The following is a 25554-nucleotide window of genomic DNA, read 5'->3' as shown; positions in this document are numbered from 1 at the left end:
TCAAAAAAAAAAAAAATAATAATAATAAATAAATAGAGTGCTTTTGCATAAACAAAAGTTTGAACATTCTGGCCCGTCCTCACATGAACCTAGGGCTGGCAGAAGCATGAGCATTTGTCACGCATAAGAAACACAGGGTCCTATGCCTTTTTGTGTCTCCACACCTCCCATCTGTGCTTTTGATACGGGAGGCAGGCAGGGAAGTGCTGGGTAGAGAAGAATGGGGTCCCTGGCTAGGGCTCCACCCTCGGGCCTGTACCCATGGACATAAGTGAGAACAGGCACTCCTGTTTTCACGCCCAAATGTTGCATTTTCCAAAAGCACCCTGGCCCGCCACACCCCCATCCTCTGCCTATAAAAACCCTGAGACCCTAGCGGGCACAGACACAAGCGGCTGGACATCAAGAGGAACACACTGGCAGAATACACTGACAGACTGGCAGGACATCGACAGCAGTACAATGTGGACCACGTAGAATTTGGCTGGGGGTGGTTGGAGGAGAGTCAGGCCACTGAGCGGCCTGACTCCAGGGGAAGACCACCTTCCCATTCCATTCCCCTTGTGGATCCCATCCATCTGCTGAGAGCTACTTCCACCATTCAATAAAACTGTGCACTCATTCTCCAAGCCCACATGTGATTCAATTTTTCTGGTACATTAAGGCAAGAACCTTGGGATACAGAAAGCCCTCTGTCCTTGCGATAAGGCAGAGGATCTAATTGAGCTGATTAACATAAGCCACCTGCAGATGGCTAAGCTGAAAGACTGCACTGTAACACACTCCCACTGGGGCTTCGGGAGCTGTAAACACTCAACCCTAGGTGCTGCCACGGGGTCGGAGCCCACGCTCCCCATGACCTGCCCGTCTGCATGCTCCCTCTAGGGGTTTGAGATGCAGGGTACTGAAGAAGCGAGTCACGCCCATCGCACGCCCTGCAAGGGTGTTTCCAAGTTTCACTTTGAGTCACACTGCATTAAGAAGATCCACTACTTTGCATCCTCTTCTTCCTGAAGAGGCCTACAAAGTCAGACCAGCACTTAGTGTAACAGATCTAGAGAGCCCAGCTTGACTCTACCAGCTGAGCAATATAGGTGGATACAGAAGTCACCTTTCATGTGTTCTAACAAATGAGTAACTCCAAAAAAATAGTTGTAATATTTTAATAATGTAAGTTCTTGCCACTACTCAGAGCTATAAAATGTTCAGCTATCACCTGCACTATCACGTACACACTGAGCTATGTAACGGGAATTACATTCAGCCAATGTCTGCTAAATAAAGGTTTGTGCATTTTAGTTCAATGATGTAGCTACAAAGAAAATGAAGCCTCAAGACACTAGAACCTTCTGAGATGCAAAGTTTTGAGTCCTTGACTTTGAATTCAATGTCTAAATTCTAATACATTATTATTATATCTGCCTTAAGATTGATATAGGAAATTTTTTTTCTAGTTAGTGTTGTTTCTTCTAGGAGCTTAAAAAAGGTAACTAAGGAAGAATTAAATGTAGTCAAAGATATATTATGGTAAACATGTATGTACATACATGGGTATTTGTCACACTTGTCAGAATCTTCTTCCTTTGAGAGGTGCAAACATTAGCTGTCTGAGATCCATCCTGTTTCAAACTTACCCTGTGCTTCCTCTGTACTGTGAGGCTCCCAGTCTTGCCGTCTTTCAATGGGGCAGCCACTGCTCAGTTGCTGCCATTCAGAAATATGAACCCAGTATCACCAGAACTTTTGATTTTTCAAGAGAAACCAAGATTCCAGATTTGTAGGTGATATCTTCCATTTTTCAGATAAAACAAAGGAACCAGAACCACATCCACTGATCGGATTTACCTGGGGAGGAGGGGTGCTCTCTCCTTTGATCTTCTCATCTGGAAGAGATGGACCAAAAGCCTCTCCAGCAATAATCTGTAAATATCACTTTTTACCTTTTCTCTATAAAACTCTAACTTTTCTGATATTAAGATAAAATTCTTTCATTGAGAAAAATTTAAGAGTAGCAGATTACAAACAAAAAAAATTAAATCCTCCAAACAGATTGCCACTTCTGCCTTCTAGTATATGCTTTCCCAGCCTTTGTGTAACCAAGCATTTCATTCTACTTTTATTTTATTCTTTCCACAAATCTGAATCATACTATTTTAAATTTATTTTCAGTTAACCATATCCATGACTGTTTCTCTCTACATAGTTATTTGTCTAGATACAATTTTTAATTACTACATAGTATTTTATTTTAAATATAAATTACTGTAATTCACTGGCCAATTCCTATTACTGGAAATTTTATCTGTCCAATTTCTTTGCTATTCTGACCATTGCTATGGCATATATCTTTGTGTTCATTTCTGTTAATGTCTTTAGGCACATTCTTAGAAATGCTATTTTGGGGTCAGAATGTAGAAATATTTTTAATGTTTTTGGCTTGCATTAGTACCCTTTAAAGTTGGATAGATTGGATTCAAATCACTTTTACCTTTACAAGCAAAGGAACCTTAGGCGAGTTACCCTGTAAACTCCAGGACTTTCAATTATAAAATGGGAATAATATGACAGGGCAAGTTGTGCCACTTTATACTCCCCTTAGCAGTGTGTAAGAGAACAATTGACCTGGCATTCTTGCTAATTTTCACCTTTTCCAATGGAATAAATGAAGATGGTATTTAATTATTTTTATTACAAATAATGTAGATTTTCAGATACTGGTTTAAAATTTTGTTCAAGAGTTACCTATTCCTATTTTTTTCTATTGGTATATTAATTTTTTAGTTGGTTTTATGGATTATAGAGTTGACCCTTGAACAACATGTGTTGGAACCTCTCAGGTCCACTTACATGCAGATTTTCTTCTGCCTCTGCCACCCCTGAGACAGTAAGACCAACTCTCCTCTTCCTCCTCCTCCTCCTCAGCCTACTCACTGCAAGATGACGAGTATGAAGATCTTTATGATGATCCACTTCCATGTAATAAATAGTAAATGTTTTCTCTTTCTTGTTATTTGCTTAATAACATTTTCTTTTCTCTAACTCATTTTATTGTAACAGTACTGTATATAATACATATAACATACAAAATATGTGTTAATTGTCTATGTTATCAGTTAAGATTCTGATCAATAGTAGGCTATTAGTAGTTAAGTTGGGGGGTAGTCAAAAGTTATATGCAAATTTTCAACTGCATAGCAGAGTCAGCCTCCCAACCCCTGTGTCGTTCAAGGGTCCACTGTGATATATATGTGTACACATGCATTTTTCCTTTTTAGCCAAATCTATCAATATTTTATTTTTGTTATGTAATCTTACATTATTTTAAACTCTTTTTAATTTTTCATATTTACATATTTAACTTATCTGAGGAATTTATTGTGTAGGTATTATGAGGCATTATCCTAACAAAATATATTGACTAATCCCTTCTTTGTCACCAATTTTAAAGATCTTTTCACTGGCTGGGCGTGGTGGCTCATGCCTGTAATCCCAGCACTTTGGGAGGCCAAGGTGGGCAGATCACAAGGTCAGGAGATCGAGACCATCCTGGCTAACACAGTGAAACTCCGTCTCTACTAAAAACACAAAAAAATTAGCCGGGTGTGGTGGTGGGCACCCATAGTCCCAGCTACTCGGGAGGCTGAGGCAGGAGAATGGCATGACCCCGGGAGGCGGAGCTTGCAGTGAGCTGAGATTGTGCCACTGCACTCCAGCCTGGGCAACAGAGTGAGACTGTCAAAAAAAAAAAAAAAAAAAAAAAAGGATATTTTCAGTACTTCCATATGAATATTTCTGTTTCTAAGTTTCTATTCTGTTTCAATATCTGTTCTCTTTTCCTCCAGTACCATGCTGTTAATAGCATAACATTTTTTAACATCTGGAAGTGCAAGTCCTTTTGTCAAGCATTTTTCATTCTTTTTACCTATTTATTCTTCCACATGAAAACTAGCCTCATAGTAAGTAAAACATATAACCACGTATGTATATTAATTGGAATTTATAAATTAATTCTGAGGGAAATGACATCTTCAAACTATCAAGACTTCTCAGTCACACATCCAGCTTTTGATAAAATTCAATAGCACAGTTCACAGTTACCATCTCTGGCAGGACTGTAATCTGTGTTGCTGAACCATAAGCTTTGGCTGTCAACGAGGCAGAAGAAGGGATAAACCATAAGTTTGACTCAAAGGCCAAAACACCAGGGTGTTTGTGACTCAAAAGTTCCAAAGTTCTGGGACTCTGGCTCATTGCTATTTTTGTTCATTAATTTAACTAAACCTCTCAGATAAGTGGCTCTTTAGTTTCTTTGAAAATGTAAGAATTGGCCAGGCTAGTGGCTCACACCTGTAATCCCAGCACTTTGGGGGGCCAAGGCAGGTGGATCACAAGCTCAGCAGTTCGAGACCAACCTGGCCAACATGGTGAAACCCCATTTCCACTAAATATACAAAAATTAGCCTGGCATGGTGGCACGTGCCTGTAATCCCAGCTACTCAGGAGGCTGAGGCAAAAGAATGGCTTGAATCCGGGAGGTGGAGGTTGCAATGAGCCGAGATCGTGCCACTGCACTCCAGCCTGGATGACAGAGCGAGACTCCATCTCAAAAAAATAGAAAAAGAAAAAAATGTAAACGTATGAAATTTAAGTTACTATGACTGTGCTCACCACTTTTTCCTTCAAATTTATTGGAGGTGTTGTGAATTACAGACGACTCTGATAAGTCTTGCTAGATAAAAAGAACCAATGGAGACACTAATTTTTATAAAAGTAAGATTTTAATAACTTAAGCCATAGGAAATTACTGATCTTGAATTCTTGTATGTACAAAAACGGCTGTTTCAGCACAATTCTCAATTGCAAAAATGTGGAACCAACCCCAAACCCCATCAATCAACAAGTGGATAAAGAAACTGCGGTATATATACGATAGAATACTACTCAACCATAAAAAGGAATGAATTAATGGCATTCGCAGTGACCTGGATGAGATTGGAGACTATTATTCTAAATGAAGTAACTCAGGAATGGAAAACCAAATATCATATGTTCTCATTCATAAGTGGGAGCTAAGCTATGAGGATGAAAAGTCATAGGAATGACACAATGGACTTTGAGGACTCGGGAAAAAGTGGGGAAAAGGGTAAGGGATAAAAGACTACAAATTGGGTGCAGTAATGTGTGCTCCAGTGATGTGTGCACCAAAATCTCACAAATCACCACTAAGGAACTTATGTAGGTAACCAAACACCACTTGTTCCCCAATAACCTATGAAAATAAAAATTTAAAAAAAAATCCCTACAATTAAAAAAAAATGGCTGTTTCATATCGTTTAGCATAACGTATAGAGACAGCCCCTTTTGGTGTGTTTCACCTGCTTGCTGTCTGCTAGCTTTGTAGATGTCACTCCCTTTCAGACCATGATGTATGAAAAAAAATTAATAGTTTTGTTCCTTAAATGCTTAAAAGATTAATATAAATATCTATGTTTCCTAAAACGAAGGAAAACTGGTGCACATATGGATGTTTAGTAAAGGCTAAGCCCTTCCATCTCATACACAATTTGCTTCAAGAAAGAATGCTTTTCTGTCATTTATTTGACTCAGCTGCCTAAATAATCTTTCCAAAGCATGGAACATACTCTCAGTTCAATGACTCTCCCAAGCTTAAGCATATCTATAAACTCTTAACATTCTAAGCCTTTCTGCGATCTTCAGACCCTGTCTCATAAACTCTTAACATTCTAAGCCTTTCTGCGATCTTCAGACCCTGTCTCCTGTGGTTGCCTACCATGTGGTTCCTATTCCAAGCAGCACGGAGGTTCCAAAACATGACTCGTTTATTTCTGGTTTTTTTACTTTGAGTTCATTATATTGATCCTGCTTTCTCCAGCTTCTTTGCTATCTAAACTATATCCGTTATTTAGATTCCAAATCAAGATCCATTCGCTTCCAGGACACTGTGGGAAAATCCAGCCCCAGAGTGCTTTCTAAAGCATCCACCATGATTGGCTGTATATCATATTCTGCTTATCTATGTATCTTATCTTCTTAGTAAGGCTTCTAACTTCTTTAGTGTATCATCATCCACCCCACTTTGGGCTATCTATCTAGGCAGTAAACATCTTGGTGACTAACATCTGCAAATTATTTGAGTTGAATATTTCAGTTTTTATTTCATGTGGTCTGGTGATGGTTGGAAGAATATCATCAGGTCATAGTGGATGAGATGTTATGTTCCATTGGAACACCATGCTGCTATTGAGACACCTGAGTATAAACAGGTCCCCGGAGAGCCTCCGACAGCCTGCGCACTGAGAGAATGGGGTGGAGCCACGGAAGTTCACACGGTTTGCAGCGAGGAGGAACTGGCCCTTCTTATTCTGGTGTGGGAACTTGGAATTCAATCTGTGAGGCGAGAAGCATATACTAGCAGGACTCTCGCTCTGCTGAGAGCCACTGTTTCCCCTTTCTTTCCTTTTTGCCCAATAAATTCCATTCTTCTGACCCTTCAAAGTGTCTGTGAGCCTAATATTTCATGGCAGTGTGACAAGAACCCAGCTCTTAGCTGAACTAAAGAGAGAGTCCTACAACACTATCACCGCCCATGGTAGCGAGGCTGCTACCCAAGAGAATTGCCCAGACATTGTTTCATGTGACAGCCACATCCTTATTTTTTGTACCTCAATTTTCCTTCTTTTTTACACGCCAGGCCTGGAACTGATTTGTGATAAATTGTTTGTCCCTTCAAGTTCAGCCACGGTAGGAGATACTTTTTCTCAGGGCAGAATGAGGTATTGATCCAGGAGAGGGCATATGCCGCCAGCAAAACTTTTAGGAATCTTTTGTTGTCTCAGTTTTTGGACTTCAGAGGAATAAAGCGAAAAATGCAAATAGAAAGAAAGATGACAAAATGTTTTCATATTTTCTTAAAAAGTGCTCTTTTGTGGTTGAATGTTTTGTATGTTTTATATGATGTTTTATATGTTAGATTGTCCCTTGAAGATTATAAATCACGTTCACAGCAGGTGACCCTATTATCTTCCTTTGTAGTTTTAACAAATTTATTAAATACAGCTTGCCCATATTTAGGCTGCTTTAGCTGAAGTCTTACCTCTTCTTGGCTTTAGTTAAATGAAGCCCTTTAATATTTAATACAAATTTATTTTCTTGATTTATAATTCAATCAAATAATGAGAATGGTTTGTCAGGAGCATTCATACATAATGTATTATTAATTCTTCTTAAAAATGATTCCACTATTCAACTATTTAGAGATAATGCTTGCCTTCACATTTTGAAATATTTTCGTATGTTTCTGAAGCTCAGAATAAAGCTACCAGATATATCTTTTCTCATTTGATATATAGTTTATGCCTTCATGGTGTAGAAGATCATAAATAATATATCCATTATTTATGTGAGAAGAAGTTGTAAAGTTACTACTCAAAGATGTTACATTGTCTAGCCAGTGATATTGTTTTATTAACTCTCCAGAAAAGCTACTAGGCAAAAACTATATGTTTTTTTATTTTATTATGTTTGTATGATGTTATAATTTAACCTGTTTTGTTTTTCCCAGAAGTAGAATTGTGGTAAAAAATCTGCAAATTTAAAAATACGTGATCATTTCCAAGTACTCATTTTATTTTCAAATTTCCTTTTATCCATCGATGACTACAAGGCAGTATCTTCTGCTCTGCTTACCTTTTTATCTTCGAGTTTAGAGAATTCTTTTATTTTTTCTCTATTTTCTATTTTTTCCCTAAGTCCTAATCTTCGCCAGGAAGCCAGAAGTGTGATAGAAAGGTGTGATTTTTAATTTACACCAGAGTCTCACAAATAATGACTTTTCACACCCTGCTATTGCTGCTTAGCCTAGGGGAGGGGTTTTGTGGCTACTGTTTGTCATAGCAAATTAAATCCACTGCTGAAATTCAGAAAGATGTTCTTCTATATTTAACCCTTGTTTTCAATTTTTCAAGTTGGTGTTTGTGAATACTTATGATTATGGGGCTTAATACTTTGAAGTCTACTTGTTTTCTAGGAAATGATTCTTGAAGACTATCTTTCCAGCTTGTCACATATGCAAGATAAACATGTTTCCCCTTTTCCACTATTCTAACTATGATGTTGGTAATTGTAACTTCTTTAAATATACAAAAATGAAAAATACAACAATAGTTCCATTTAAAACTTCCATCAATAAAATTTAAATTCACGACTAATAACCATTTTAATCTTTCCTTATGATTCCATTTCTCCAAGAGTAGCTTTTTCCTTGGTCTTTACAGAATAGTCAGTATCTTAATTTGCAAGTAAATCTATATCATTTAGATTAAGATTTGAAATTGCCAAGTAAAGATAAAAGTTTAAAACGTTTTAAATTTATTTCAATCCCCCCCTCCACCCCACCCCGTCTCCATCAGAGGTCCTTTGGATTGAATTACAAAAACAAGGAATAAGCTTCCTTAGGGAAATAGTTTTAAGTTTTCTAAGTGGTTGCAGACAAGTGGCATACAAAAATAAATGAAATAGTTAAAGAATATACCTTGCAAACTTTGCCTACGCTTCTTTCACGATAATTATTAACATAAATAATTACTTTCCAATTTTGAATCTGCCCAATTAAGTAAAAAGTTTTCAGTCAGTGTGGTAGTTTATCCTAGTTATCTTACCAATCATAACAGTGTCCAAAAAAGTCCTAGAACTCAGAGGGGTATGTAAGAATAGTATTGGAAGGAAGGACAGAAACATTCAGATTCTCCAGAGAAATTTGGGTCCTACTTCCTCTTCTTGCTAACGGAAAACAATGAGAAGCAGCAAGTTACAATCTCCTTCTCCTAGCTAGGAGAAGCAAGGGATTAACCAGTCTACTAAGGGGTTAACCAGTTTACTAACTATCTCTGTCAGGCTTTTATCTGATCCTTCCTCCCTTCCTCTCCTGCCCACCCCTTCTGTAAATGTCAACCACTTCCTGAGGAGCCTGGTAGTGGTGAATTTCACACCTTTCTTTTCTTTGTGAAGAAACCTGGGTGTTAATGGTACAGGATTGGGTACCATTGTATGTCCCTGGCTGTCTGTTAGTAAAGCTTAGAGATGCCTGTGGAAAAAAAGTAGGAGAAGGTGAAGAAATTTGAGAAATGGGATGCTAGGAAATAGGTTTAAATCAGGTCTTATTTTTAAAGTGAGTGTGTGTTTTGTTAGCAATTTTTAAATGCACATTGTAAAAATAGTAATTTTAAAAAAGCTTAACATTGAGAAGATAAAGGAGTCTAGCAAAGGAAGGGGCTGACTGTTAAAAAAAAAATTAAGGCACAATCAGAAAGAAAATCTGGAGAATTCTCTGACCTTTTGCTCTACAGGTGTATTTACAGGAGACAGCAATGGAAACCTGGTCAGTTGAGCAGGTCTGCAGTTGGTTGGTGGAGAAAAATTTAGGAGAGCTAGTTCATAGATTTCAAGGTGAGTTGTTTATGCTTTCCAAAAATTTTAATTGAGCAGCCTAGATATTCTGGTGTCCTCTGTTACTGAAAATTACTTTTGTTGCCAAATGTCTGTGTGCATGTAAATGTGGATGTGGGGTTGCTGCAGTAGAGAACTTTTCATTTCTTTATGGACTGTAGCAGAGTTTCCACTTGAAAGTAACATCCACAAGAGAATATAATATTTTAAGAACTCAAATAAAAAAGTCTTACGGGTCACTTAAAATACATATTTGATATATGCATTTAATATTGCTTTTGTTCTTAAGTAATACAGTATGTATTTTGTGTAGTGTTGGGTTTATAAAGTTGAATACCGGCTAGGAGCTATTACGAAGAATAATTTCCTAAGTTTTTTTTCCTTATAAAAACAATACCAGTTAGAGAGAATTAGAATGAGAAGGGTGTTAATGTGGAAATAATAAGTTTTTATTGTGATTCCATGTTCTGGTACTTTCTTAGGAGCAGGCATTGATTTGGAATTATGCAACATTGGAGTTTTATCTTTGTCAAAAATATGGATAAATTTATAATGTCAGGGGACAAGTTTAGATGATCCTTTTATCACTAGAGGTAATTTTGCCTCTTCAGAATGCCTGTGTTTTGCCGGAAAGTCATGTAGAAACTAATTTTTTTTTCTTTTTTCCAGAGGAAGAAGTAAGTGGGGCCGCTCTTCTTGCACTTAATGATCGGATGGTTCAGCAACTGGTAAAGAAAATTGGGCACCAGGCTGTTCTGATGGATTTAATTAAAAAATACAAGCAGAACACTCAAGGACTGAAGTCCCCAGAAAACCCCAAAGAGGCAGCCCTGGTCATGCAAACAGAAGCAGCTCGAGAGTGAGTATGTTCATAAATGGCCTTATTTTTTTTTTCCCAAGCTTTCCCAATGATGGCTAGAGCGTGACGTTTGGGTTTAAAGCCCTTGGAAAACTGTGACCATTTTCAGCTAGATTGTATGTACGGTATTTCTAATATTTGAGCAAAGGACACTGTAAAATTTTAAGAATCAAGAAACGTTTTTATTCACCATTTTTAAAACATGGATTCCAATCATTAGGGATGTCCTATTAGCAAGGAGTTTCTATATAAAATGCTGTGGAACAAGCAGGTGAAATAGGTATGTATCACAAGGGGAAAGGGGATCCTGAAGCTCTGGTTTTAAAATCAGGGTTTGGGAAAGGCATCTTGATTGCTTCTTTGCTTTTCCCAAAACTATTTATGTATTAATCTATTTATTTATTTTCCTAGGATTTCTTAGAGTAATGAATTTATACTCTTCTCTAGATGCCTTTACGATGTAATTTGCTAAACACGTTATTGTCACATGAGTATTCTAATTTTTTAAGAGTGTCCTTATAGTAATGAACACTATGAAACACCCCAAAAAATTATGTAGAAACATTAGTGGTGGCAGATAAAAGCTCTGAAGTTTGGGGACGGTTTTATTTGTTTGTTTTTTAATCACTGACTTCTGCAATGAAAAGAAATGATAACAGGATTTATAAGATTAAAAATTTCATTTTACACATCCATCTATGCCCTGGGATCATTTCAGCCATTCTGATTTGATTTTTCCATTTTCAAGATTTTTTTGAAGGGTTTCTAATATTAAATAAATTTTAATGATTTTGATGATTGATACAATCTATTCTATGTTTTTACTTTAATTTTTTGAGATTAGAGTGGTAATAATAGAGATTTCTCTTTCTCCTTGATAAATAATATAATGGTAGAGACCTGACATAAGCAAGTTTATTCCTAGAATATTTGAATATTTGGGACATGGAGGGGAATAGGTAGCCTTGAAGGGATGGTATAGAGCTGGAATGGAAATTCTACTAATTGATTTTTTTTTTTTTTTAAAGCTTTTTGTTTTTTTTAGAGATGGGTCTCAGTCTGACCCCCAGGCTGGAGTGCTGTGGCAGGATCATAGCTCACTGCAGCTTTGAATTCCTGGGCTCAAGCAATCCTCCTGCTTCCGCCTCCCAAGTAGTTGGGATTACAGGCACTCAACACCATGACTGGCTAATTTATTTTTATGTTTATTTTTATTTTTTAAACAAATGGTGGTTTCACTGTGTTGCCCAGGCTGGTCTCCAACTCCTGGCCTCAAGCCATCCTCCCACGTCAGCCTCCTAAAGCGCTGGGATTACAGGCAAGAGCTGCTTCGCTCGGCCCCTAACCAATTTATTTGAAGGATTTCTAAACACTGTTTTGGCATATCTATGTAAAAAAGGACGCTCTTGAACATGTAACTTTTGATGAAGTTCCCATTGCAAGCTTTTACTCCTTCCCAGCAAAGGAAGGGTAGGAACCTGAAAGAGAGATCAAAGTAATTTCCTTGCATTTTGGGATGAGTAGGACTTTTGAGCTGGAAGTTCCCTTCCATTGAGTGGAATCTTGAAATTGCCTTAGGCACAGCTTAGTAGAAAACAGGCAGTCTTGTTTCCACTGCAAATCAGTTTATAATGTTCTCAAGTAAAAGAGAACTGGCTGGACTGCCAGGAAACCTGGGCTTCCTTCCTGGTTCTACTACTGACTTGGATTGATTATATTAAATGTTGGCATTCTTGTTTCTTCATCCGTACATTGTGAAAAGTAATATGGTACTTACCTCCTCTTTAATTCACACTGATGTTAGGAGTATCACAGTCTTTGAGCAAATCTGTCCTTTTTCTCCTAGACTAAAATAGTCCTGTGTTAAGTATGAAACTTTGTTAACTGGATTAACTAGTTTCAAACATGGCCAAGACTGGGACCACTGTTTGGGGATTTATGAGTGGGGACTTTGCACTGTACCCATAAGCAGCTGACTCACCTTAGGGATTTGTTTATCTTGTATTTAGATTAAATTATTCTGGTGCAGAATTACAATTGCATGTGACAAGAGAATACTTATTGCTTTATATTTGATTAAAATTCGTGTTGGTTGTATTTGCTTATTGTCAAATATATTTATTATATGTTGTCACTTGACAATCATCAAGTGAGAATGATAGTAGAAAGAGGCATGAGAATATGCTGTTTAATTAAACCCCCTTAGAGAGTGTTTAAAAAAGATAGGAAACTTGGTATACAGAAGAACCCTGAAGCTAGCTATCAAGACACCTGATTTTAACCCCCTGTTATAATATTAGCCCCTCATCTAGCCTTGGAGATTTGTCTGACCCCTTTTAGTTTTAGCTTCTTCAACTGTAAAATGAAGTAGGTAGAATAAGTGATACTTTAGGTCCGTTCTAAAGAGTCAGTGATGGCATTCTAGATCTGAGACAGCAGATAGGTTTCCATTTGAGTACAGATTCCCTTTAATGGCTAGTGATTGCCTGTGTGAACCCAAAAGTCTCTGAGACAGGTCTCAATCAATTTAGAAAGTTTATTTTGCCAAGGTTAAGGATCCGTCCATGACACAGCTTCAGGAGTTCCTGATGACATGTGCCCAATGTAGTCAGGTACAGCTTGCTTTATACATTTTAGGGAGACATAAGACATCAATCAGTGTAAGATTTACATTGGTTTGAACTGAAGGGGCAGGACAACTCAAAACTGGGGCTTCCAGGTCACAGGTAGATTTAAAATTTTTCTGATTGGCAGCTCAGCGTGGTGGGTTATGCCTGTAATGCCAGCACTTTGGGAGGCCAAGGCGGGCAGATCACTCGAGGTCAGGAGTTTGAGACCAGCCTGACCAACATGGTGAAACCCCATCTCTACCAAAAATACAAAAATTAGCCAGGCCTGGTGGCGGGTGCCTGTAATCCCAGCTACTCGGGAGGCTAAGGCAGGAGAATTGCTTGAACCTGGGAGGCAGAGGTTGCAGTGAGCCAAGATCATACCACTGCACTCCAGCCTAGGTGACAGAGTGAGACTGTCTCAGAAAAAAAAAAAAAAAAAAAATTCTGATTGGCAATTGATTGAAAGAATTATTATCAATAGAAAGGAATGTCTGGGTTATGATAAGGGGTTGTGGCGACTAAGGTTTTCTCATGCAGATGAAGCCTCCAGGTAGCAGGCTTCAGAGAGAATAGATCATAAATGTTTCTCTTTTTTGTTTGAGATGGAGTCTTGCTTTGTCACTCAGGCTGGAATACAGTGGTGCTGTCTCGGCTCACTGCAACCTCTGCCTCCCAGGTTCAAGCAATTCTCCTGCCTCAGCCTCCTGAGTAGCTGGGACTATAGGCACATGCCACCATGCCCAGCTAATTTTTTGTATTTTTAGTAGAGACAGGGTTTCACCATATTAGCCAGGATGGTCTTAATCTCCTGACTGCGTGATCCACCTGCCTCGGCCTCCCAAAGTGCTGGGATTACAGGTGTGAGCTACCATGCCTTGCCCATAAATGTTTCTTATTAGACTTAAGGTCTGTGTTGATGTTAATGCTGGTCACCTTTTCCTCAATTCTAAAAGGGAGGAGGGTATAATGAGGCATGTTCAACCTTCCCTTCCCATCATGGCCTGAATTAGTTTTTCAGGTTAATTTTGGAATGCCTTTAGCTGAGAGGAGGGGTCCATTCAAATGGTTGGGGGCCTTAGAATTTTATTTTTGGTTTATACCTGACTTTTTTTTTTTTTTTGATGGAGTTTCACTCTTGTCGCCCAGGCTGGAGTGCAATGGCATGATCTCAGCTCACTGCAACCTCTGCCTCCCAGGCTCAAGTGATTCTCCTGCCTCAGTCTCCCGAGTAGCTGAGATTACAGGCACCTGCCACCATGTCCAGCTAATTTTTGTGTTTTCAGTAGAGACAGGGTTTTGTCATGTTGGCCAGGCTGGCCTCAAACTCCTGACCTCAGGTGATCCACCTGCCTCAGCCTCCCAAAATGCTGGGTTTACAGATGTTGAGCCACCACACCCGGCTTGGCATGTTATTTTGAAAAGGATGTGTAGGCCACATCTGGGCAGGATATTTAGCATCCTGTTGATACCTCAGCAAATGATGGGGATATGAAATAGGTAGACATATTTGCAGTTGCTTTTTGTTGTTGTTCTTGTTGAAACTGGTAGAAAAATCATTGGTCAGGAAGGTGCAAAACTGAGTTCAAATCCTGGCACTGCTACTGAGTAGCTCACCAGGAGTTGCTTTGCCTTCTAGGCTTCAGTTGCATTACTTGGAAAATAAGGGAGGTAGCAGAGTATGTTTCTAAGATCCTGAGGTTTCACAGATAATAAAATATCTCCCAAAATGGCAGAGAGCAGAGTAGGGATCTGGCAGAGTTTACTATTTAATTTTGCCAAACAAGAATATTAGCTAAAAAAGATACATTCTATGATCACCATCATTTCATAAAGGAAGGTATTGTCTTAATGCCATTTAAAAATAGGATAGACTGGTGAAAACAGCATTATGAACAGGCATCAGTCTGCCTCCTGGCACATAGGAACCACTGAATTAGATGACGCCAGAGGGGCCTTCTTTCCATTCTCTTAGTCATGAGTCTAATGTGGAACTGGGAAGTGGACACAGACCATGATGTTTACTCTTGGCTGGTGCTGCCCTCAGAGCTGCGGTGAGATCAATGGTCATATCACCTCTTGAATAGTGCCTGACCCACCTCTTCTTTCTTAGTTACAGGGATGAAGAGTCCTCCAGTCCAGCCAGGCATGGGGAGCAGATGCCATCTTTCTATCCAGCTGAAAACCTTGATAATGGACTAATTGACCAAAGAGTATTGAAACAGAGGTGGGGGTACCAACTTTAAGACAGTTTAAAGCCAAATAACATTCTTCTCTATTTCTTTTTGATAAGGTTTCATATGTTTAGATGTATTTCTAATTTGAAACTTTTTGTTTTCCTGGAAGGGAATATATTTTTATCCAGCGATAAAGATACTTGGTAAAAGATGAAGATTAAATTTTCTGGTTTTTGTATTGGAAAAGTGAAGTTTTAGAATGATAGTATACATCTTTCAAGTATACATTTTTAAGGAAAAAGAGGATTTCTCTGTCATAAAATCTTCAAGGTGATTGGCAGCAGTCACAAAGATGGAATTTATTCAATGAATAATGTTCTATAGAATATCCCTTGGTGGAGTTTTTGTTTTGAATTTTGTAGTTGTTGCTTTAAGTTGACTCTCCCGATAGAGGCAGGTAAGCATTTGCTTTATATTCCAGTTATTTTGGTAAACATTTTCTCTATGTTCCTACACTGGGTTTTACGTAGTGTATATTTCAATATGTGGATTACAACTAAACAAAGGAAAGACTGTAGACTTAGAGAACCACACGTAGGATTTGGTGCTGAGATGGTCATAGGTAAGATATGATACGGAGGTCATGGCATCCCCTAGAATAGCGGTTCCCAACCTTTTTGACACCAGGGACTGATTTCATGGAAGACAATTTTTCCAAGGACAGGGGTCAGAGGGATGGATTTAGGATGAGTCAAGCACATTCCATTTATTGCACACTTTATTTCTATCATTATATTCTAATATATAATAAAATAATTATAGAACTCACCATAATGTAGAATCAGTGAGGGCCCTGAGCTTATTTTTCTGCAACTAGACAGTCCCATCTGGGGGTGATGGAAGACAGTGACAGATCATCAGGCATTAGATTCTCATAAGGAGTGCTCAACCTAGATCCTTCACATGCACAGTTCACAGTTGGGTTTGCGCTCCTATGAGAATCTAATGCTGCCACTGATCTCTCAGGAGGCGGAGCTCAGGTGGTAATGCCAGTGATGGGGTGTGGCTATAAATATAGATGAAGCTTTGCTCGCTCACCCGCTGCTCACCTCCTGCTGTGTGGCTTGTTTCCTAACAGGCCATAAACCAGTCTGTGTCCTGAGGGTTAAGAACCCCTGTCCTACAGCATTTCACGGCCATCCCACCCAGGCAATCCGTGCATCCATAACTCATATTACATATTGTCTCCAGTCACTAACAAGCAAATGCAATGCCTTAAACGTAGTTCATTGAAAAGAGAGACTGTCACCTTGCACACAAAGAATAATCGGGTAATAGCCAAGCAAGGATGTGGTCCTTCAGTTTTCACAACCCCTTTACACTATCAGCTCATTTTGCCCACAGAGCAGTACTGCAAGGTGGGCATTATTCTCTCCTTTTTGTAAATGAGTACAACCGAGATTTAGAGCAGTCAAAGGATTTCTAGCTATTTTTTCCAAGTGGACTGTTGTTGCCTCAGCACAGGACCTAGCCACCCTCAGCGTGAGAGCTCAGGGGACTGAGGGCAACAGCCTTGGATTCAGGCCTGCAAGGCCCCAGCAGCCCTATGAGTGCAGAGAAGAGCAGCACCTTTGATGAGGAGCTCCTGCAAATGGGCTTTGGCTCTGGGCTCTCCTCTCTGCTCTTTTTCCCTCTCTTCAACCTTGGACCCCACCTCTAGCCCCACAGCCTCAGTGCCTCAAGCTCTCCCAGTGTTAGGGCCCACGGACTCTTGTTTGGGGTGGCAACCAAGAAGGTGGAAGGCTATGTCGTAGGTGCAAAATCCATTGCCTTGGTCTTCCTGGATTGAACTATGATTCAGAAAGTGGAAATTCATTTGTAAGGTGGCTTCTTTCCCCTCCTTCCTGCTCATGGGTGCTGGTTGATTCCTAGAGCTTTCCCGTGATTGGCTCCAGGTGCATGTAGTAAACCATGAGCTCTCAACTACCCCTTCCAACACGAAGCTGCTAAATGCAGCCAGTCCACATGTCTATAACTGTGGAAGTGTGGGTAGAGTTGGGGTGAACAGTGATTAGCCCCAGTGCTACCTACCCTAGTAGCACTCTGTCTCTGTATCCTCATCTGCAAAATGGAAATAATAATGATACTTTCTCATGGTGTTGTTTTGAGCATTAAGAATAGATAATGCCTGCCAAGTTCCAAGCAGAGTGGAAGCACACAGAGGGCACTCGGTGTACAGCCATTTCTCCAGCCCTGCTCCTGGAGGTATTCCTACTTTCCTTAGGGTGTCTTTTCTCTGCCTACTTGACACAGCAGATGAGGATGCAACCTTCTATACCTGTAGGTCTTTTCTTTTCTTTTTCTTTTTTTTTTTTTTTTTTTGATGAGATGGGGTCTATCACCATCTCTCTATCACCCAGGCTGGAGTGCAGTGATGCAATCAGGGCTCACTGCAGCCTTGACTTTCCAGGCTCCGGAAATCCTCCCGCCTTAGCCTTCTGAGTAGCTGAGCCCACAGGTGTGCACTACCAGGCCCAGCTAATTTTTTAATGATTTGTAGAAATGAGATCTAGTTGTGTTGCCCAAGCTCTCTTTTCTCCTTTCTAAGCCCTCTGACATTTGGTCCTCATCATGCTCCTGTGATACTGGCTAGGCAGGGTTATTATTCCAATTGTTTTCACATGGCTCATCAAAGGAACAGCCCCACACTTAATGGCATCTCACATTCTTCATAGCAGCTGGCAAGGGGGAGGAGAAAAATAGGACTGGCTAAGAAATTGAGAGAAATAGAAGGGTTTGGAAACTAGAAATGGCACGCCCCTATCTTTATCTCTGATCATAAAGTCTCTCCTAAGCCCTTCACTTATCTGTTTACCACCAGCTGCCCATCTCTGCATACCGCACCATAGAATTAATGTTTCAAAAAGTAAACTTATCTTTCCTGCCTTAGTATGTATTTAGCAGTAAGAAACAAAAATCCACTCACAGTAAAGACAAAGGGAGTTTATTGTGAGAAAAGCATTTCCCAGCATCCAAGGGCAGAACAAGTAAGTTCCCGAGCATGAAGAAACAGGTGCTGGAAAGCCAGGCAGTGAAGTGGTCCCTGCTTTTCTCACGGGTTGTCTCTGTGTCCGTTCTGCTTCCCTGTCTAGTTGGCCTCATTTCCTTGCTTCTCCCTGCAAGGATAGATTTATCATACTACTTCTGGCTGTTCTGCTCCCCTCAAACTACCTGGCATACGACTGCCTTGCCCTAGTACCAACTCCAAAGGAAATGCTCCCTATAAACAGCTCAGGTCCTCCCAGCCAACTGACTCTGTCTTTCAGTGTTGCTTTGTTCATGGGCCCAGCATGAATCAGGGCCTCCTGGGCAATCAGTTGTGTGGGAGGAGGGGCCCATAAAGACAGGGTGAAGTATCTATTTTTAATATTTTCCCTATGGCCCTGCCCTTTATCCAGAGCTGTGGGCTGAGATGGGGCAGAAGATTCTCTCCCCTCCAATGTCCTATCTCAGATGGTGGTCCCACCATCCAACCCTGTGAGCCAAAGTGTTGGAGCCACTCTTGGTCCCTTTCTCCTGCCCCTCTGCCTAGGGCACTATTCAGTCAACAGTTGTTGATTAAGGGCCTACTGTATGATTTTTGTGTCGTGGTGTGTGGTTCTCTTCCTCTGCTCAACATCCTTCTATAGAAAGCCTCTGGTGACATTCCAGGCCAGGCACGGAGCCCTTCCTCTGTGTATAGTATCATCTACTTATCTCGTGCTTGACTGTAAACTAGCTAATAAAACTGATCACTTTAAAGTTTGTATTCTCTCATTAGACTATAAGTGCTTCAAGGACAATGACCATGTTTTTTCTTGCTGTTGTAAACCCAGCATTTAGCTTGGCTCCTCACACATAGAGGCTCAATAGGAGCTTTAAAATGGAACTTGGGGCTGGGCATGGTGGCTCATGCCTGTAATCCCAGCACTCTGGGAGGCTGAGGTGGGTGGATCACCTGAGGTCAGGAGTTCGAGAGCAGTCTGGCCAACATGGTAAAACCCCGTCTCTACTAAAAATATAAAAATTAGCCTGGCATGGTATCATGCACCTGTAATCCCAGATACTTGAGAGGCTGAGGCAGTAGAATCACTTGAACCCAGGAGGCAGAGGTTGCAGTGAGCTGAGATCACTCCATTGCACTCCAGCCTAGGTGACATAGTGAGACTCTGTCCCAAAAAATAAAATATAATATAATATAATATAATATAATAGAACTTGGGATGTGTGAGCCAATGAAAGACTGAATACACTTTCATAGGAAGGGATAAATGTTTGAATAACATCAATTTTTTTAGATCTTTTAATACAATCCATATACTAATTTTTTTTTTTTTTTTTTTTACAGAGCCAAACTCCAGGGGTCTATAAGCCATTCCTCCATAACAGGCTAGAAATCCAAAGGTATTTGGCTACAGGCTTTCTTGAAGCCAGCCTTTTTCAAGAGGTAGAGAGAGGTGGGGAACAAGTGCCAGCTTTTGGAGTCTTACACATTGGGTTCAAATCCTGACTCCTCCACTTGCCCAACAAGTGGTCTCTGAACCATGTCTCCTGCACCTCAATATGTAGTCCTGTGAGGTCCCAATGATAGAACATATCAAAGCACCTGGCAGCTGTTACCACACCTCACAAGGTGGCAGTTACTATTCTTGTGATATTTTTTTCCTCTGTTCCCTGAAATGAACATATTCATTCCATCCCGATTGTGTGCTGACAAAAAAAAAAAAAAAAAAAGGCCTGGAAATTCACCTGACTCTGGCTCTTAGAATGACTCTAACAGTAGTGAAAATGAGGTGTGTGTTCCAGTGGGTGAATTGGGTGTCCAAGGAAACGCTAGAGTGCTGTGGCACATTGCAGTTTTCTCCAGGGACAGCAGATACCGTGCTTTTTTTTTTTTTTTTTTTTTTTTTGAGATAGGGTCTCGTTCTGTCACCCAGGCTGGAGTGCAGTGGCACTATCTCAGCTCATTGCAATCTCCACTTCCCAGGCTCAAACAGTCCTCCCACCTCAGTCTCCTCACTGCAGGCATGCACTGCCACACCCAGCTAATTTTTGTATTTTTTGTAGACAGAGGGTTTCAACATGTTGCCCAGGCTAGTCATGAAGATACTGTGCTCTTTACTGAATTGCTTAAATGCCCTTTCTGGAAGGAGGAATTAATAGGTCCCATCTTCATCATGTGCTGGTGATTTTTTGGGAAGAGCTTTTTTTGCAGTGTTATTCTTTGTTTTTTTGTCTACCCTGTTTGAAACTGTTCACCTCTCTTTTAGTGGCTAATAAGGCATGAAAGTAGATAAACAGGTAGAGGCTTCCTAAATGTTACTTTAAAGGCTTCTCACTTGAACTTTAAATATATGTGTCCAGATGTTTTGCTTCCGCTTTTGGGTATAATTATAAATTAGTCATGGTTTTGTGCATATTTAAAAATTATTTTAATTACAAACTTTTTTTTTTCGTTCTGGCCACTGCAATGAAATGGTGTAGAATAAGCTAATCCTTCTGCCTATGTTCAGTGATTAAGGCAAATGTCAATAGATTTTCAACATATTTGATGCATTGTTTGCAGGCTCTTCCACACAGGTAGTTCAGGCAAGGGGCCATACAGTTGTGTGTGCATCCAATACCAGTGTGTAATAAAGGGAAGCTGCAATGAAGTGTGCCAGCCTAGTTATGGGTTCATTAATGCAGGTTCCAGTTAGATGTGTGATTTGTCTTCTCAATTCCTACTCCTCAATTCCTTGGTCCTCTATAGGCCAAGAGCTCTGGGTTGGGGAAGTATGAGAGGAACCAGTCTTATTCATCTGTGCAGTCCCTGACACAGGTGATCAACAATGTTCATTGCATGAAGGAACAGATGTATTAAGCATTTTCTGTGGGCTCTGCTTAATTGAAATATATGTAACCACAATAGATAATGAAAGAGCCTTGTAGGAAGACATGGGGGTGAGATGCAATGTCTTGAGATCCATTGTCACTCATGGTGATTCAATCATAGAGCTAAAAAGCAGATGGTCTGGGAGAGCAGTAAGTGTATGTATTAGTCCAGGATGTCAACCCTGCTAATAACCAGGGTTGGTAAGTCTGGAGATGAGGATAGGCAAGTATTTGAGTTTAGTTTTAAACCCTAGCTCTATCATTTACCAGCTGAGTAACCTTGGACAAGTTATATAACCTTACTAGGTCTCACTTTTCTTATCTGTAAAATAAATAGAAGATTGAGTTAATTTATGAAAAAAAGCTTAGGAGCTCATTAGTTTTACCTATTGTTGTTCTTGTCTGGGCAGTCACTAAGACACAGAGTCTAAGGAGATTTGAAAAAGTTCTGCTCTCGATTCTAACAAGTGGTCCCAAAGCGGAAGCAGCTCTAGGAAGTGCAGGTAGGCCAGCAGTGTCTGGAAGCCTTCCCAGGACTCAGGGCTCCAGACAAGAGGAGCATATGCTTCAGGCCTCCCAAAAGGCCTGGGACACCAGTCGGTTGTTGCTGTAGAAAACAAAACAGAAACAAGGTGTATGAACCGATATGTACAATGAGGTGAAGAGGGAAGTTTCAAGAATCTGATTAGAGAAGCCCAGTCACCACTGGGAGGGGGGGGGCATCAAAGACCACACAGGTGTTGAATTGACACGTTTAGATCCTGAGTCCCAGGGCAGTGGAGCAAGGATCTGAGAGGGAAATGCAAGATCCCATCATTTTGTACCACTTGCATGTGTAGAACCTCATGCCTAAAGGTTCTGTGTTGTGGAAATATTACATACTAATTCTATTCCTTGATTAGAGATTTCCAGCATACAATAATGTAGTAATGTAGGCTTTGAGGAGTCCTATAGTAAAACAAGCAAAAAAACCCACTTAACTTTGTTTAACCCAGGATTTCTCTTTGTGTAACATCTATTAACATTACAACAAAACACCTTAGGAAATACTTATTTAAAGATTCCTTACCTAAATCAGGATTCATCCATTCATTCAATATGTAAATAATTACTGAGTGCTTACTATGTGTGAGACACTGTTGTAGGTATTGGGGATACAGTAGGGAAAAACTGACCAAGCCTCCCACTTTGCAGAGCTCACCTTCTAATGTAAGGAGAAAAATAGATAAATAAATATAACATTAGGTTATAAATTTGCTTTAATGCTATGAAGACCAGTGATGCAAAAAAGCGGGAGCGGGGATACAGAGTGAGCAGTGTGTGCATGTACATGTATGTGTCAATGTACAGGAGGGTTCTGTTTCAGATGGGGTTCTCAGGGAAGCCCTTTCAACTTTGACTAGGTAATATTAGAGCAGGGACCCTAATGAAGTGAGGAATATTGGCTTTGAGCTAGAGCCAAACTTTCTGTCAGGGGAAGATATCTGTGGACAATATTATTAAGTCTTTAGAGAGGTCCAAAGTAATCTTGATTTCTAATCTGTTTTTCTTTTGTTCAGTCCAAATTACTGACTATACCCCATGGGCTAGGTACTATGTAGACATGGGGTTGGGGATGGACACTTTATTCCTTTCCTTGGGGAATTCAGAGTCTGGTAGACAAGACAGATATGTAAGCGAGTACCTGCAACACAGAAAATTATGCCAAAAGAGAAATGGAGAAGTAACACAAAGAGAGGGAGAAATAAGACTTTCTGGGAAGTAAGCGTGGCGAAGGCCTCTAGGGAAAGGCTTCACAAACACTGAAGGAGGATTTTGAAAGATGATTAGAGGTTTATCTTAAGGAAAATGAAGCAGGAGAAGAAAAGGACATTCACAGTATGTGCAAGGGTACAAACACCTGAAATAGCATGGAGGATTCTGTTTGGATTATTTTTGGAATGTGATAGAGGCAGAGAAAATGGAGTTGCTGTAAATGGTGAGATTCTGTTAGAGAGGTGAGGAGGGGACTTCCATGCCATACTAAGCATCTCTTAACTTTGCACATTAAATTCACCTAGTGGACTTACAGGAAAAATACCAATGTCCTAAACTGATTCTTCTCAAATTCTATTGTACTTATAAAACACTGAGGAATCCTGTTAAAACACAGACTGTGATTTAGTAGGTTAGGGTGGGGCCTGGGATTCTGCAATTCTTAATTCCAGTGCTGTTCTAAGACCATGTTTTGAGTAACAAAGCATTAGATGAATAAGAACTTCTGGGGATGAGACTTGTGCATCAGTATTTTTTTTTTAAGGTTCCACAAGTAATTATAATGTATAGTGAGAATTGAAAACTACTGCTGTAGGTTAGGGAATAATCAAAGAGATTCAGTGATTTGATCAGGTATACATAGTTTTCATCATTTATTGTGGCAGTGATGTAGAGAATGGATTGGAGAAAAATGAAAGGAGGAAGACCCATCAAAACACTAGACTAAAGTTCAAGCAAGAATTGATGAAGGTCTAAACTAAGATGGTGGTAACAGGCATCAAAAGGATATTTAAATATAAAATCAACAGGACATGGTGGGCCTGTTACTGAGGAGAAGAGGAGAGTTTGCTGGGTGGTAAACTTTCTCCTGTACTTCTGGCTTGTACAACTAGTGGTGCTATCAACCAACAGGAGAAAACAAACATGAGAATAGCATTGTGAAGAATATGACCAACAGCTTATTCAACAGAACTTAGCGGGATGAAAAAAAAAACAGGGATTCTGATAAAGCTAGGGCTTCTTCACACTCTTTTCCATATTAACATTTTATATAGAAAACACTCAACAGAGTCAGTCTAAACAGTTCAATAACACCACCACCTCCCAAATGAAGAGAGGCCCTCTTCATTTTTGTTTAAAGACCCAGTTTTCTATATTCCTCAGTAGCTACTGAATGTCCTTGCCCACTTTGATTGCTGGTGATAAATTAAAACACATTTTAATACTTCTGAACTGCAAAAATAGTACTACTGAACCATTTTGCAACAACTGAGCATGTCATGCCTCATTCCCCTTTTTTTTTTTCTTTTTGTGGGTGGGGGGACAGAGTCTCGCTCCATTGCCCTGGCTGGAGTGCAGTGGTGTGATCTTGGCTCACTGCAAGCTCCGCCTCCCGGGTTCAAGCAATTCTCCTGCCTCAGCCTCCCAAGTAGCTGGGACTACAGTTGCGTGCCACCATGCCTGGCTAATTTTTTTTTTTTTTGTATTTTTAGTACAGATGGGGTTTCACCGTGTTAGCCAGGATGGTCTCTATCTCCTGACCTCGTGATCCACCTGCCTCGGCCTCCCAAAGTGCTTAGATTACAGGCGCATGAATGAGGAAGAAAAAAAGAAAAGAGGGACTGAGAGGCGATAGCTCTGTGAGACTTGTTGACATGCATGTCATGGTAGTAGATAAGATAAAGGGCTGAGTTTCTGAAACTTTGCATTTCTGTTAATACCAAGAGGAATTGGGGAATGGGAAGATTTAAAAGTTTTTTTTTCTGCTTTGTTTTTGATGAATTAGGGCCCCAAAGACTCCCGAGGCCTTGAATCTCACACTGGGGGCCAATAACATGGAGGGTTTGAGAGACATCTGTCTAACTTTGCCAAGACATGGTGCCTGATGCTGGTCACATCTCTCTTTTCTTTGTGCTTGACTGTAGGTTCCCACATGCATTTCAGACATGTAATTCCTCTGGAAATCTCATAAATTTATTGCCAGGTGTGAGAGCCCTGGGCTATAAAACATAAATTAAAAGCAAACATCAAAATTATAGGAATGTGGCTCAAACATTTTTCAGAATTCACGGTGGGTACCATCAGTTGCAGCAACAAAACAGCATTTTCTTCATAGTTTAGGGGTGCTTTGAAGTGACATTGTTCAATATCTTCAGAGACAGCATCTCACCTTGTTCATTGGCTCGTGTCTCTATTGAGCTCTTCAAAACTTCTTGTTTGTTTTCTTAGCAGTAGCTACTCTTGCCAAGATAAAGCAGGTAATTCCCAGGTTACTGGCATACTTAACTCAGAAGCAGAATTTCTGATTCACTTGTAGTTTGGTAAAATTTGTTCCCAATTTGGAAGGGATGTGTACCATAACATCTTCTGTCCTAGGATAAAATGACAGCAAATTCTTTAAACAGGTATCTAAGCCTCCCCTGGCTTCTTCCTCTTCTATGTCCCCAAAACATCTCAGGTTTGGGATGTTGCAGAGATCACATGCCATTTAGCTTCAGAGTTGATAATATAAACCTGGGTATCCCAATCTATACCATTTTCACTGTATAAAGTCTGCAGGCTTGGATGTAGAGAGGAATTAAATGAAAATGGGATGCCACAATACAGCCACTTGTGGGGCACAATTTCTTTCAGTTCAGTCCCTGGAAAGCAGCATAGTTGTCACTGGTTTCTCTCCCAATGGTGGGAGTACTAATACTATTGCTGGTGGCACTTGAGATGTGAAGACCAAGTCCTGTAGCCAGGATGTGTATTCTTCACAGCAAAGTGTTCCACT

At 40.0% G+C, this 25554-nt stretch overlaps 1 protein-coding gene across 1 annotated transcript in view; it reads left to right on the top strand.

Moving 5' to 3' along the window:
- SAMD3 (sterile alpha motif domain containing 3) overlaps positions 1–25554 on the top strand; it is a 192182-nt gene that overhangs the window by 111922 nt on the left and 54706 nt on the right. Inside the window, exons 9-12 of the mRNA XM_003827645.5 lie at positions 1803–1922; positions 9366–9465; positions 10135–10324; positions 15047–15160. Of these exons, the coding sequence (XP_003827693.4) occupies positions 9387–9465; positions 10135–10324; positions 15047–15160 (383 nt within the window). The 5' untranslated portion in view covers positions 1803–1922; positions 9366–9386. The remainder of the gene's footprint in view (positions 1–1802; positions 1923–9365; positions 9466–10134; positions 10325–15046; positions 15161–25554) is intronic.

Source organism: Pan paniscus, chromosome 5 (assembly GCF_029289425.2).
Source record: "Pan paniscus chromosome 5, NHGRI_mPanPan1-v2.0_pri, whole genome shotgun sequence".
In the NCBI taxonomy this organism is placed as follows: domain Eukaryota; kingdom Metazoa; phylum Chordata; class Mammalia; order Primates; family Hominidae; genus Pan; species Pan paniscus.
The sequence above is the reverse complement of the archived record's forward strand: the minus strand, read 5'-3'. Positions and strand labels throughout refer to the sequence as shown.